The sequence below is a fragment of the Manis javanica genome, chromosome 3, assembly GCF_040802235.1.
Source record: "Manis javanica isolate MJ-LG chromosome 3, MJ_LKY, whole genome shotgun sequence".
Classification (NCBI taxonomy): domain Eukaryota; kingdom Metazoa; phylum Chordata; class Mammalia; order Pholidota; family Manidae; genus Manis; species Manis javanica.
Window position 1 is genome coordinate 77,537,347 of NC_133158.1, and position 15,154 is coordinate 77,552,500.

General features: G+C 37.6%; 1 protein-coding gene across 1 annotated transcript in view; it reads left to right on the forward strand.

The window, feature by feature from the left end:
• Nucleotides 1-4,990, forward strand: part of ZBTB11 (zinc finger and BTB domain containing 11) — a 35,854-nt gene extending 30,864 nt beyond the window's left edge. Inside the window, exons 9-11 of the mRNA XM_017676200.3 lie at nucleotides 1,834-1,992; nucleotides 2,126-2,301; nucleotides 2,815-4,990. Of these exons, the coding sequence (XP_017531689.3) occupies nucleotides 1,834-1,992; nucleotides 2,126-2,301; nucleotides 2,815-3,332 (853 nt within the window). The 3' untranslated portion in view covers nucleotides 3,333-4,990. The remainder of the gene's footprint in view (nucleotides 1-1,833; nucleotides 1,993-2,125; nucleotides 2,302-2,814) is intronic.
• Nucleotides 4,991-15,154: the final 10,164 nt, after the last annotated feature.

Below are 15,154 nucleotides of genomic sequence, written 5' to 3' on the forward strand. Positions count from 1 at the left end.
AAACTGAAAAAAAAATATTTGAACATAATATTAAACTATTACTTGTTTACTCTTGGTTTTAATCAGTCTGTTTTTCTGTTTTCCATAGATGTTGCTGTTTATTTATGATTTTTTAAAAAGTTTTATTTAGATATCACATACCATACAAATCACTCATTTAAAATACCCAGAAGAGGTTCTTCAAGTGTTCTACCTGGAAATGCAGATTATAGGGAATAAGGGCCCCTCCCTGGTGCTAGTCAGTTTCTTTTTAGGCAGTTCTTCTGAAGTGCTGGGCCCTTTCTGTCTCTACTTCCTTCAAACTCCTTTTCTTTTCTCCCTCTTCATTTTTCAAAGCCTCCTGAAATCTTTTTTATAATTGAGGTAAAATTCACATAACCTAAAATTTATAATTTCAAAGTGAAATTCAGTGGCTCTTGGTACCGAGCATCACCATTGTCTAATTCCAGAATGCTTTCAGCACTAACAGGCAGCTGGTAAAATTGTCTTGGCTTCTCCTGTTGGTACTGAGTCAGCCAGAGATGAGCTCAGGTCTTTCTCAGGTCTAATCTGAGTCTGTGCCCAGTCCTAGGCAAGTGTGTGGACTAATCAATTCCTGGGAATATGTGGGAGTTTTTCAAAGCCCCTTTTCCCCAAGGCATCTTATTCCCCAGCCTTTCTTCCCAAGATTTTGGTTTGTTTATTGTTTGTACCAAACCAGTATCCCTTCCCCCAGGCAGCAGTGGCTAATATATTTGCCTTTAAGCGTTTTCAACAATCAACAAACTCCTCCTCTCCCCAGTCCTCAGCCCTGGGAGAGCTAGGTAAAATAAAGGCAAGTCCTTGAGGGGATCCTTCAGGGAGTTCCCAGACAGGTCAAAACAACCAACCACTGTTCTTTGAGAATCAGTCTCCCTGGCTGTAGGAACCCACAGCAGGAATGGGGTCTTGTCTTCATGGCTGCTGCTGAGCTGACGATGGGGATGGGGCCATCATAAGTTCAAATACCACAAAGCTCTTACCAAGATTCAACAATTTTTTTTCTTGATTAAGGGTTTTCCTGGTCACTGTACACTTTTGTTTCCAGAGTTCCAGTGAAATTAAATCTGACAGTTTTGGGCAGTTTGCTTTTGTGGAGGAAACAAAGATAGTTTATTATCATTGCATTTTTAGTTGCAAGTGAAAGAAAAGCAAACCTAACCTAGCCTGAATGGAAGGAAAAGTCTAGGAGTCTGAAGGTTTAATGTAAAGTAGATTGAGATTCATTAATACTTGGTGTCTCTGAGGCTCCATATGGACAAGGTAATAACAATGGTTTCAGCCTCACATTCTCTCAACCCCCAAATTGTCAAGCGGCTTTTCTGATAGTTTATATAAAAGCCCTGGGATTTGCTCTCATTGGATCTGGTTAAGTCAAGTCATCCTTGAATCAAGCAATTGGAATCAATCCCAAGGAATGCTGTGCTTTGATTGACTTGGCCTGAGTCAGCTTCTCCACCCTATTGTCAAGGGTGAGGCCTACTCTCAATGCATGGACAGAATGGGAGAGTGAAAAAGGGGATCATATTGGGGGGCCTGTCTCTTAAAAGGGTGGAGAGACAGAAAATAAGGGGCCTCTGTAATAACCTTCGGGAACTCTGCATGATTCTTTCTGAAATATTTCTGGTGCTTGAGAGCTAAAAGAATTTAAAACCCTGCAGCCTTATTTCAAGATCAAAGCACTAACAAGTTCTTTTAAAGTGGGATCATCTTATGGAGTTCTAGAAACCCAAGAATATACCAAACTCTTGGAAACTTGTTTTAAAAAAAAAGAGTAAGATGATCCAGTTAGGTGATTGAACTTTATTATTGCAGATGTGAAAAAAGTTTCTTTGAAGCTAGAGATCTTCGCCAGCACATGAACAAACATCTTGGTGTGAAGCCTTTCCAGTGCCAATTTTGTGATAAGTGTTATAGTTGGAAGAAAGATTGGTATTCCCATGTGAAGTCTCATTCTGTTACTGAGCCTTACAGGTGGGTAAATATGAGGAGGATATGAACTTAATTGAGATACACACGCACACACACATACATATACACACATGGATTAATTCTTACAGATGCTGGTGCTAAGAGGAAAATAATTTAGGTTTCCCCCATATTTTAGGTGTAATATATGTGGCAAAGAATTTTATGAAAAAGCATTGTTCAGAAGGCATGTAAAGAAAGCTACCCATGGGAAAAAGGGAAGAGCAAAGCAAAACCTGGAACGAGTGTGTGAGCAATGTGGAAGAAAATTCACTCAGCTGAGAGAGTATAGGAGACACATGAACAACCATGGAGGTAACTATCAACATTCTAGAGAGATCTAAATAGAATAAAAGCTAATGCAATAGTGATTCTCCTTTACTAGTTCTCTTGCTTTTTACTTCTTCCTTGTTAAGAGATTAATTTCATATCATGGAAAATTTATTCAAGTGATAGAAGTGATCCTGAACCCTGGTACTTACTTGTTGTATATACAGATAGATTCCTTTTTTAGTGAACTTAATATCCTATGTCAATATTTTTATGCTGAAATGGACTTCTTGAAGCCTCTGTCTCCTTATTCCTAGGATTGTAAGATTGCTGTTAAATTAGACTATACATGGAAACTTAAAACTTTTTCTCAGTAACTTTTATCCATGGGACCATCTTTAGGGAGATTATTACAGTGCAGAATGTGGTTTAGTCTAAGGTAACCTTACGTAAAAGATTATCATAGTAAAGATTGAAATGCTTATTATCAGCTTTAATATATTTGATACTTGCACATCACCACACACACACATCTTTCTTTCTCTTTTTTTTTAATAGGAGTTAAGCCATTCGAGTGCTTAACATGTGGAGTAGCTTGGGCTGATGCCCGATCTTTAAAACGCCATGTCAGAACACATACTGGCGAACGGCCTTATGTATGTCCTGTATGTAGTGAAGCCTACATAGATGCTCGGACACTCCGTAAACATATGACTAAATTCCACAGAGATTATGTGCCTTGCAAAATTATGCTGGAAAAAGATACCCTTCAGTTTCATAACCAGGGAACTCAAGTGGAGCATGCTGTTAGCATCTTAACAGCAGATATGCAGGAACAAGAAAGCAGTGGTCCGCAAGAACTTGAGACTGTTGTAGTAACAGGAGAAACTATGGAAGCTCTTGAAGCAGTTGCAGCTACTGAAGAGTGTCCATCGGTATCTACGCTTTCTGACCAAAGTATTATGCAAGTAGTTAATTATGTATTGGCACAACAGCAAGGACAGAAGCTATCTGAAGTTGCAGAAGCTATTCAAACTGTTGAAGTAGAAGTGGCACATATTTCAGAAGCTGAATGATAGTAATGGAAATGAGAAGTGACATCTTGTGGATACGGAACTCAGAGTATTTGTTTACGATACTGTGTGACTATTTGCCCAGAGTTCGTATATCAAGGCTCTGGGCTGTTTGGTGATGTTTCAACATTTCTAAACGGTTTGTCTGGCTAATAGGTTCTGGAGAAAAGTCCATTAACTGTAAAGAAAACATTGAAAACAAATCTTATTTGATGGCAGTGGTTTATTATGGAATACTTTTATGAATTAAATGTTTATAAAGGACTGTACTAAATTAAAACTGTACAGTTTTGTTTGCATTTTGACATTATATACTTTGAGTTTAAAAGGCTGTATCAGTTATCTTTTCTTCTTTTATTCTCAAAATATAGAGGTTCTGTGATTTCTTTTGTACTGTTTATGGATTTAAAAAATTCTAATATAAAGCATTTTAGTAAGATGTATAAATATATTACATTTTTTTAAATGCTTCAAATCTGTGATTCTTGACTTAAGTATTTATTTTAACTCCTTATAAGTCAGGGATTCTTTGTTTTAAAGCACTTACTGAGTTACATGTTGTAATCAAGTTTGCACAGTATGCTTACCTCTATGGGGAACCCTTAAAAGAATAGCTGATTTTTAAAATGCCATGAAAATGCATGAAATGCCTATTAAAGCCTTACTATATTATCTCTTCAAGGCAAAACAATTGACCATGAGCAAATAAGAGTTACTAAACACTGTTGAGGGGAAATTTCTCCTTGATAATATGGGACTATGAATGATAAAAAGAATCTCATTCTTTGCTGAAGAATGACAACTTAAAACTAGGTTTGGTATGTTTGTAGTTTTTATATCATGTTTAATTTAATTTGTTGGAAAACTGCAGTTTAGAAATAGGATAGCAATATGGACACCTGTGGTGGTCCTGTGGATACTATATAATTGTCAAGTAATTTGAGGATATTGAAAATCTTCAATTCAGCCCTCACTATAGTATACTACTGAAATTGATTGATTATGGTCCACCAAATTGTTGAAAGTAAATTATTTTAAAAAGTTACCTGAGAATTATATTAATTTGTGTGTTTGATTTTTCAATTCCCACCTTTTTAAGCTATCCAATTTTCCGATTTCCAAAATAATGGTGGGGAGGTGCCACATTTCTCTCCTCTGGAAGCTACCACTCAAGCTATAATTGTTAAAATTAAACTTTTTAAGTATTAGGAGCTAATATAAAGTATAAAATTAAGATAAAAGCAAATCACATGTAAATCATTCCAAAAGCACAAAAAAAAAGAATGTGCCTTGATGTACATATATTAAGATCTTTATTCGTTTACTTTAAAAAAATGGCTTCAAAGAGAAACGATAAATGATGCCATGCATGCATTATACCTGCATATATCATATTTGCATTTTGTAAATTTCCCATTGTTTCAATAGCTGTGTTGCTGACTTAATTTTAAGTGAATTGACATACAGTCTATAACTTTATAATGGCTGCTTGTTTATCGTATTTTTCAGTTAGTGAAACTATTCAACCTTACTAAAATTTGGAATTGTGTCTTATGTTCCATCCTTATCATTGTTATTAGATTTAGTTAACTGTATAAGGCCATTTAATGTATGTCATAAATATGTAAATAAAAGATGTTGAATATTGTTTAAAAGCATAAGCTTTGGAGTTGAGCTGGTCGCTATTTTCAATTCATAAATCAGTTGCTGTTATTTGACAAGTTATTAAGTTAATCCATTTTTAGAGGGAAGAGGAACACATTAACCCTTGGGAGAACACGTAATATTAAAATATTTACTCCTACACAAATTATTAAAAAGTGTGAATTAACTGCCAATTTTGAATAATCAAAATGTGTAGAATTACATAAATTACATGTGAAACAATGTTAATGGTGCCAAAAAGACAATTTTATATTACCAAGGAAGAAACTTCTATATTTAACTTATAACAATTCCTTTTTGGAAACATGCCTTGTTTTTGTTGTCAGGTCACTGCCCTCAGATTGGTGACAATCTGCAGGTTGCTGCACCTGCTAAGCAGTGAGTCATTGCTGTTAGCCACTGAACTGTATCTTTGATAGAAATGAACTAACTAGTCCTCTAACTTGGATTTTAATCTGTTTGTTTTAGTAAAAAGTGTTTACAGAATATCAGTTACCTTTTAAACTGCTGGACGTAAAGCTAATAATCTAAACCTTCAGTGTGCTTTTTTCTTTTTAAATAGCATTGCTATAAACTATGTATGACGCTTCCTGCTCATGATTCTTCTTTTCAAACCTGTAATTTCTTTGAGATTCCTAAACTGGGGTTTCCACATCTGATACTTGGATCATACATAATAAAAGCCTTTGTCTCTTATGACCCTATAAATTTATCAATTAGTTTGTGGGGCTTATGACACAAAGAAGCATAGACAAGTTCTTTATTTAATCTTTTAAAATATACTTATTTTATAGTCTATTATCTTTGATGTTTTGAAATTTAATACTGCTGTTCTATTTTTCCTTATTTTACAGATTTTAGTGTATGAGCCCTAAATGGGACCTTAACTAGATTTAGGAGTCATGTGCCACCCACCTAGGTTGAGGATGGGTCCTTGCAGATCAGTTTTGCTTCTGCCTTGCTCCAAGAGTATCAGTGGCTAGGTACTATTTTTATATTAATTTCTCAAACTATGGTTTCCATGACCAACAGCTATAAATTTGAACTTTAGATCAGTGTGAGGGCAAACTCATTGTAAATCTTCAAGGGAGGCTTTTTGCCCTAGGACAGACTATTATCCTTGTTCGGGTTTGCTCATTCACTGAAAGTGTCTCTCTTCAGCGGTCCCAGTTTTGTGTGTAATTCTTAGTTCCAAGTTCTGTGTACCTAAATCCTGGTATCTTGTCACTTTCAGGCTGTCAAAAGTCAGTCCTTTTGAAATTGGCAATCCCATCTACACAAGCCCACTAGTTTCAACTCAAGTTTCGTCTGATTTGGAGACTCTATGACATTTCCTTTCTTACAAACTCAGCAGTATGATTTTGAAAGGTGTTTGTTATAGTTTATCAAGACGAGATTAAAAGGTATTTTAATCTCTTCCACATTCTGGACACTAAATAATGTTATTTCTTTAAATATTTTCCCCTTCTGGTTACTCTTATTTCTGGAAGTTTTATTTCTACCCTCAACACATCTCTCATTCTGCCCATCTTTTTCTCCCTGATAACCTGGGAGTTCCTCAATTTGATCTTAACTTTTTAAAATTAAATTATCCATTGAATTCTTCAAAAAGATTTGTATTTCTTACACTAGCATTTCCACTTGTTTCTTCATAGGTGCAAATTCCTGTTTCCCTTTTCCATTCATCTTTCCTGATCTTGCTGATTGAATTTATTATGCTGATTTTAATTTCTTACTGTGCTCTGCTAAAAAATTACTTTCTGTGGGAAAACAGTACAGCTTCAGCATTCTATCATTGATGGATATTTGGATGATTGTCACTCTGGAGCTACAAGAAAATGGCAAGGCTATTTTGATCCTCCTGGTATGTGGCAGGCATTTCTATTGGTACATAACTGAGAGGAGAATCTGACTCATTTGGATTTGTGAATGTCCAGCTTTAGCAGATAATATGAATATTTTCAATTTACACTCCCCAGTGGTGGTTGCTTTGCATGCTTGCCAAGTACAGTTAGTCTTACTTAATACTTCAGCCATTCTGAGAGGTATGTGTATAGTATTCCATGGGTTTTCCATTTCCCAGGTGACTAATAAGGTTGAATACCTTTTCATATATTCTCAGAAAAAGACACATTCTGGCTCCCCTTGAAAACCCTCATGATTTTCTATCATCTACTTTCCTAAATTCTGGCTAGAGGTTTTTCTTAAGCTTTAAAAGATTACCCTGTGAATTTGTTAATCACTTTTTTTTTTCGCCTCTTCAGCCTCTACCTTTCAGGTATCTCGGTGTCCAGACCTCTTAATCATTGGGGATGCTTCCAGTTCTTCCATTATCACTTCAGCCACTGAATTCCTTAGCAATGTTTCTAATTTGTTACTATCATTCTATTACAACTTATTACTATTAACATATTATTCTAAGCTTTTATAAACTCATGTATGCAGCATATTACCAATATTTTTGTTTCCTAGCTTCCAGACTTGCTGTTTTCCTTGTCTTACGTAATTACTTCCCAATTATTTTAAGCCACCCTTCATCATGGAAGCTACCTAACAGTTCTGTATCTACAGCTAAGATGCCACAATAGGAAAAGGAAGTTTTATGTGCCATGAGACGGCCTATCGTAATTCCTCATATCAGCAGGGTGACACTACCAGCATCCCTTATTCCCCAAGTTGGCCTGGAATAGCAGCTGTTTTTAAGTTACTCTGACCAGAGGTAGCAAGGCCTGTGGTTAAAAGGTATCCTTAAGATTCCCAATTTTCTTAAAGAGTATCATATTGCCAGTGCCTACTGTGAAATTCAGATGGGATCACATGAGAAAAAACCTGTTTAAATCAGTTGAGAAAGTGACACTTTCTAAGTGGTCCTTTTGAGAATGGAACTACACTTAAACCCTGTTTGGGGAAATTTTCTGGTTTGGTTTGGGAAAATTGGTATGGTTATGTATATAATTGTTTATACATAGATTAATGTTCCACACACAACTGTGTTGATGGTACAATTTGGAGATTTTAGACCCAACAGGTGTTACACTAATGGTGAAGAGAGGTTTACACGTGAATCTGAGTCAAACTACCGCTCACACCTTGTTATTAAGAAATTTTAACTTTATAACAAAATTAGCAAAGTATAAAGCTCCCATATACCCCACCCCCACACATGTACCTTATTCATTCTCAGTTGCATTTTCAGTCAGATCTGCTTTACAAGCAAAATGCATTTGCAAGTATTTCAACCTCTAATTACTTGGATTCTTTCAGTATTACTTTCTGTGCATTACTTTGTTTACATGTTCTGCTGTTTGATCTCTTCCTTACAGTGGGAGTATAAGACTATATTCTCTCTCTCTCTCTCTCTCTCTCTCTATATATATATATATATATATATATATATAAGTTTAAGTCATGGTCACATGGGTAGTCATGGTTTCTATTAATCCTTGTTTCACATCAACTATGATTAAGTTATGGAATTTCAAAAGCTGGAATAAGCTACTCCAGGTGTGTGACTAGCCTAAGATCACAGTGCTAGATTCTGAGTGAAACGCATTTGTGGTGCATCACTCAGTTCAGGTGACTGTTCTTGTAGTAAAGTTATAGTGGTCAACCTAGATATTTTACATAGTACACAAGTTTTTTCCCCTAAATATTAAGCAATGTGATTCAATTGATATTGCAGATAAAATGCTCCTAAAGACTTTTAGAAAAAAACAGATTTAGGGTAACAGCACATTTTTATTATATATAAAATAAAGTGCACAGGTATGAATAAGAGTTCTATGTCCACGTGCAATTATTAAGTGGGTGTCTGTAATGTGGCTCAAGGCCTTTAGTCTGAGTTCTCATGTAAAGCTCTAGCATGACAGCTAACCTAATTCATCTTATTTTGAGATACCTCCACTCCCACCCATTCCTCCAATTAGACACATAATGCATGATCAATGTAGGAACTTCAGAAAGTATAGAAAGTGAAAAGAAGTAAAAAATAAAAACTAATCATTGTTAACCAAATTATTGCTAATCCAAAAATGGATTTCTGTGGGGGTGGAGGGCTGTGTCAGCACCAGGGATTTCTCATGTAGAAGTTGAATCTTCAGGGGTTTCATTGTAGTGATGGGCAGCTTGATACCTGCTCTTCATGAAGAAGCTGCACCTTCTCAAAGATCTGGATTTTGGCCTCTGGGGGCCCCTCTTCTAAGATGTTAAGTCTGTACATTGTTCACTTACTCTCTCAGCCCTGAATGCAGTAGTTTCTTATTGCAGTTGCTATCTCTGCTACACCTTGCAATCCTCATTTTAACAATTCTTCAGATTTTGCTTATGATGGGGTAATATATCATAAGTTGAAAATATCATAAATTGAAAATGCACTCAATACACCTTCTATAGCCTACCTTTAATATGCTCAGAACACCTGCATTAGCCTACAGTTGAGCTAAATCATCTAACACAAAGCCTGTTAATAATCAAGTGCTGACTATCTAATGTAACTCACCAAACACTGAGCCAACAGTGAAACACAAAATGGTTGTATGGATACAGAACAAATTTTAAGTGTATTGGTTGTCTCCCCTTGTGATCATATGGCTGACTAGGAGCTGTGGCTCGCTGCTGCTGTGGCCCACCCTCACAAGAGAGTATCACACTGTGTACTGCTAGCCTGGGAGAAGATCAAAATTCAAAACTCCAAGTGCAGCCTCTACAGAATGCATATCACTTTTACACCATGGTGAAGCTGAAAAATATGAAGCCAAACCACTATAAGTCAGGGACCATACTGAAGTTTTCTTTCATCGATACAATTTTGAAAGTCTTTGACAAAATTCAACATACCCTCAATAAGCAGCCTGCCAGTCATTCCCCCAACTGGCACGGACCCTGACACACCAGCCCAGTAGTGGGAGAGCAGCAGCGGGCACCGTGGGTGGTGGCACCAGAGGGGACTGGGAGCAGCCCGTGCACCAGCAGCACCAGAGGGGCCTGGGAGAGGCATGCACTAGCCTGCGGCGGTGGTGACTGAGTGGCCCGCGCACACCAGTGGCAGTGATGCCAGAGGGGCCCAAGTATTGTCTGCGCATGCCGTGGCGGCAGCACCAGAGGGGCCAGGGAGTAGCCCGTGGAGGCCAGCGGCGGTGGCGGAGGAGCAGCCCAGGAGCAGCTGCACTCCCAGCAGCTGCCCAGAATCCCAGCCCAACGCACAGCTGCCCGGGCCAGACCCAAAGGCTGCTGCTGGTACACAGGTGCCCGGCAGGGGTGCTGCTTTCGTGGGGAAGCGCACCCAGCGTGCCTGCTACTCCCCGCAGGGCTCTGCGCTGCTCTGACGGAGACCCCGACCACAACAGCTTAGGGAATTAACCCGGTGGCTACTCCAGGAGGGCGGGTAACTGACACAGGCAGCGGAGAAGGGCAAGGTGTCCAGCAAGCAGGAAAGGGCTTTCTTCTCCCAGCTGACACACCCGCAACCTGCCTACAGCCACCGCTATCACCATGAAAAGGAAGAAGAATTTAGTCCAGTCCAAAATAGTCCAGACAACCCCTGAGAGAGGACCTGTGGAGATAGACCTAACCAGTCTCCCTGAAAAAGAATTCAAAATAAAAATCATAAACATGCTGATGGCTCTGCAGAGAAACATGCAAGAGCTAAAGGAGCAAGTACAGAGGGAGACTATAGAAATAAAACAATCTCTGGAAGGACTTAAAAGCAGAATGGACAGGATGCAAGAGGCCATAAATGGAATAGAAACCAGAGAACAGGAACGCATAGAAGCTGACACAGAGAGAGATAAAAGGATCTCCAGAAATGGAACAATATTAAGAGAACTGTGTGACCAATCCAAAAGGAACAACATCCGCATTATAGGGGTACCAGAAGAAGAGAAAAAGGGATAGAAAGTGTCTTTGAAGAAATAATTGAAAACTTCCCCAAACTGGGGGAGGAAATAGTTGCTCAGACCACAGAAGCACACAGAACTCCCAACAGAAGGGCCCCAAAAAGGACAACACCAAGACACAGAATAATTAAAATGGCAAAGATCAAGGACAAGGACAGTTTTAAAGGCAGCTAGAGACAGGAAAAAGGTCACCTACAAGGGAAAACCCATCAGGCTATCATCAGACTTCTCAACAGAAACCTTACAGGCCAGAAGAGAATGGCTTGATATATTTAATGCAATGAAACAGAAGAGCCTTGAACCAAGGATACTGTATCCAGCATGGTTATCATTTAAATATGAAGGAGGAATTAAGCAATTACCAGACAAGCAGAGGTTGAGGAAATTTGCCTCCCACAAACCACCACTACAGAGTATTTTAGAGGGACTGCTCTAGATGGGAGCACTCCTAAAAAGAGCACAGAACAAAACACCAACATATAAAGAATGGTAACTGGCACAAGAACAGAGCCACAGACCAGTGGAACAGAAAAGAGACTCCAAGCATTAACCCAAACATATACGGTCAATTAATATATGATAAAGGAGCTATGGACATACAATGGGGAAATGACAGTCTCTTCAACAGGTGGTGCTGGCAAAACTGGACAGCTACATGTAAGAGAATGAAACTGGATCACTATCTAACCCCATACACAAAAGTAAATTCGAAATGAATCAGAGACCTGAATGTAAGTCATGAAACCATAAAACTCTTAGAAAAAAACATAGGCAAAAATCTCTTAGACATAAACATGAGTGACTTCTTCATGAACATACCTCCCCGGGCAAGGGAAACAAAAGCAAAAAATGAAAGTGGGACTATATCAAGCTAAAAAGCTTCTGTACAAAGGACACCATCAATAGAACAAAAAGGTATCCTATGGTATGGGAGAATATATTCATAAATGACAGATCCGATAAAGGGTTGACATCCAAAATATATAGAGCTCACACTCTTCAACAAACAAAAAGCAAATAATCCAATTAAAAAATGGGCAGAGGAGCTGAATAGACATTTCTCTAAAGAAGAAATTCAGATGGCCAACAGACACATGAAAAGATGCTCCACACCGCTAGTCATGAGAGAAATGCAAATTAAAACCACAATGAGATATCACCTCACACCAGTAAGGATCGCCACCATCCAAAAGACAAACAACAAATGTTGGTGAGGTGGTGGAAAAAGGGGAACCCTTCTACACTGCTGGTGGGAATGTAAATTAGTTCAACCATTGTGGAAAGCAGTATGGAGGTTCCTCAAAATGCTCAAAATAGAAATACCATTTGACCCAGGAATTCCACTTCTAGGAATTTACCCTAAGAATGCAGCACTCCAGTTTGAAAAAGACAGATGCACCCCTATGTTTATTGCTGCACTATATGCAATAGCCAAAATATGGAAGCAACCTAAATGTCCATCAGTAGATGAATGGATAAGATGATGTAGTACATACACACAATGGAATATTACTCAGCCATAAGAAAAAAACAGATCCTACCACTCGCATCAACATGGATGGAGCCAGAGGGTATTATGCTCAGTGAAATAAGCCACGCGGAGAAAGACAAGTACCAAATGATTTCACTCATATGTGGAGTATAAGAACAAAGAAAAACTGAAGGAAAAAAACAGCAGCAGAATCACAGAACCCACGAATGGACTAACAGTTACCAAAGGGAAACGGACTGGGGAGGGTGGGTGGGAAGGGAAGGATAAGCGGGGGGGTCGGGGGGGAAGAAAGGGGGCATTACAATTAGCATGTATAATGGGGGGGGTACGGGGTGGGCTCTACAACACAGAGAAGACAAGTAGTGATTCTACAGCATCTTACTACACTGATAGACAGTGACTGTGAAGGGTATGTAGGGGGGACTTGGTGAAGGGGGGAACCTAGTAAACATAATGTTCTTCATGTAATTGTAGATTAATGATCCCCCCCAAAAAATTCAACACCCTCTCCTGATAAAAGCATTTAATAGGAACTAATGGATATGTTAACATAAAAAATGTTCACCTCAGTCCAAAAGCCAGCATCTGAATGGTTAAACACTGGACATGCTACCACTGAAAACAAGGATAAGGCAAGGATGCACAGTACTTCTATTATTCAACATTGTACTAGAGACATTGAGCAATTAGACAAAAAACAAAAAAGAACAGGTAAAGGCTCTTTGCAGGTGACAGGATAGTACACCTGCAAAATTCTAAAGAATCAATGATAATTCAGTAAGATAGCAAGATACAAAATTAATGTAATTACCGCCTTCATATTCTAAAACAACCAGCACATAATGGTAGAGAAAACCCTTATCAACAGCAACAAGATTTAGAAATTATCTTAAGAAATACACAAAACCTATCTGAGAAAAAATTTAGAACACTCCTGAAAAGACACAAAAGCAGACTGCTCTCAATCAGGATGGCTTAATATCATAAAGATAAGTTATAAGTTAGATCTCAATCTCACAAATACATAAAATCATACTCCAAATTAACCAATCTATTTAAATTCTAAAATGACAATACAAGCACTAGAAAAACACAGCTGAATTAATCTCTAACCTCAGTACAAACTAATGATTAACATAAAATTTACAGGCAATAAAAGATTAAGTTTACTACATAAAATTGGAAGCTTTATGTATTGCAAAAAACCCTGCCATAATCAGCCAAAAAACAACTAATAATTGGGAGAAACTCTAACATATCAAAGGTGAAGAGTTAATGTATGAATTCTTAAAATCACTCTGTTCAGTAAGCTAACAGCAATGACACCTCAGTACCAATGTATTCACCTAGTGCTGATTTTGGTTCCTAAATACCATTCTGTGGTAAAAAGGAATCATGGATAAAGAATCACTGATTCTAGGGCTAGAGAAGAGAAAACACAAGATGAGTCCAATCTTCTGATGCCAGAAAGTTAGGAAGTATCAAAAAGGATGGAGACATGTCAAAAAGACATGACAGTCAACTGGAAGGGGTTTGGCATGACCAATCAGATTATTTTGTGTAACAAAATAATGGCAGCAATGCGTTATAACCTAGAGAGTAACATAATAATACATGGGCCTGTATCAAAAAAAAAGTTGAAATAATGGAGAAAATTTCTTCACAGTATTTCAACCATTAAAAATAGAAGGTATGGAAACAGAAAATCATCATTTGGCAACTACTGCACTAACAATTGTTACAGTAAAGAACCATTGATGGTAAAAAAAGGAACCCTGAATGCCTACCAGTTAGTGGGCAAAAGCATGTTGAGAAACAGGATACTTAACACAGTCCCAAGAGCTTTCCCATAACATTAAATAGTAATTTGACTGGAGAAATCTGGTAGACACCTTCCTAACCCAGTGATCAAAATAAACATTGCTAGTAATAGAACAAATTCACATGATGTGCTTGCTGATACACTGACGACACATTACTTCTGTGCTATTCTTGCCAAAAATGCATGAACTGAATTTAATCATGAAGAAACATTAGGCATACCCCAATTTGAGGTATCTTTCACAGACAACTGGCCTATCCTTTTCAGGAAGCTCAAGGTCATGAAAGACAAACACCGAAGTACCACAGATTAAAGGAGCGAAAGAGATGACAACTAAATGTGTGACAATGAAGTGGGACTAAGGAGATATTACTGAACAAATGGTGAAATCTGAGTGAGGTCAGTAGAACTGTATAAGGTAATATAATAAGTACTGTAGTAATGTTAATTCCCTGATTTTGACAATTGGCCTGGTGTTATTTAAGATGTTAATATTTGGAGAACATGGAAATACTTTGTAGTATTTCCACAGTTTTCTTAAGTCTTAATTTTTTTCAAAATGAACTTAAAAAAAAATTGAAAGTATCTTCACTTAACCAGGAAAGTAACTTGAACAATTCCTCCACAGTATGTCAAGCTGAACTTACTAGATTTAACATTTGAAACTCAATAGCCTTCATTTGTAATTAATTAAATGAATCTGATTTCTAAAATGTAGCTTAATCTTTTCATTTACTTGGACTTGACCTATTGGGCAGCATCAGTATACACAGTAAAAAAATATATTACATAGAGATAATGGAAGGCAGACACTTACAAGAGAATACCTTTTAACATTAGAGATTTTTCAAAGATAATGCCTTGACAGGATTTTCTATACCATAGGATGGACAATTTGACAGTGGATAGGGAGGATTTGGATTAAGTCATTTCCAACCTGAGATACGGTAAT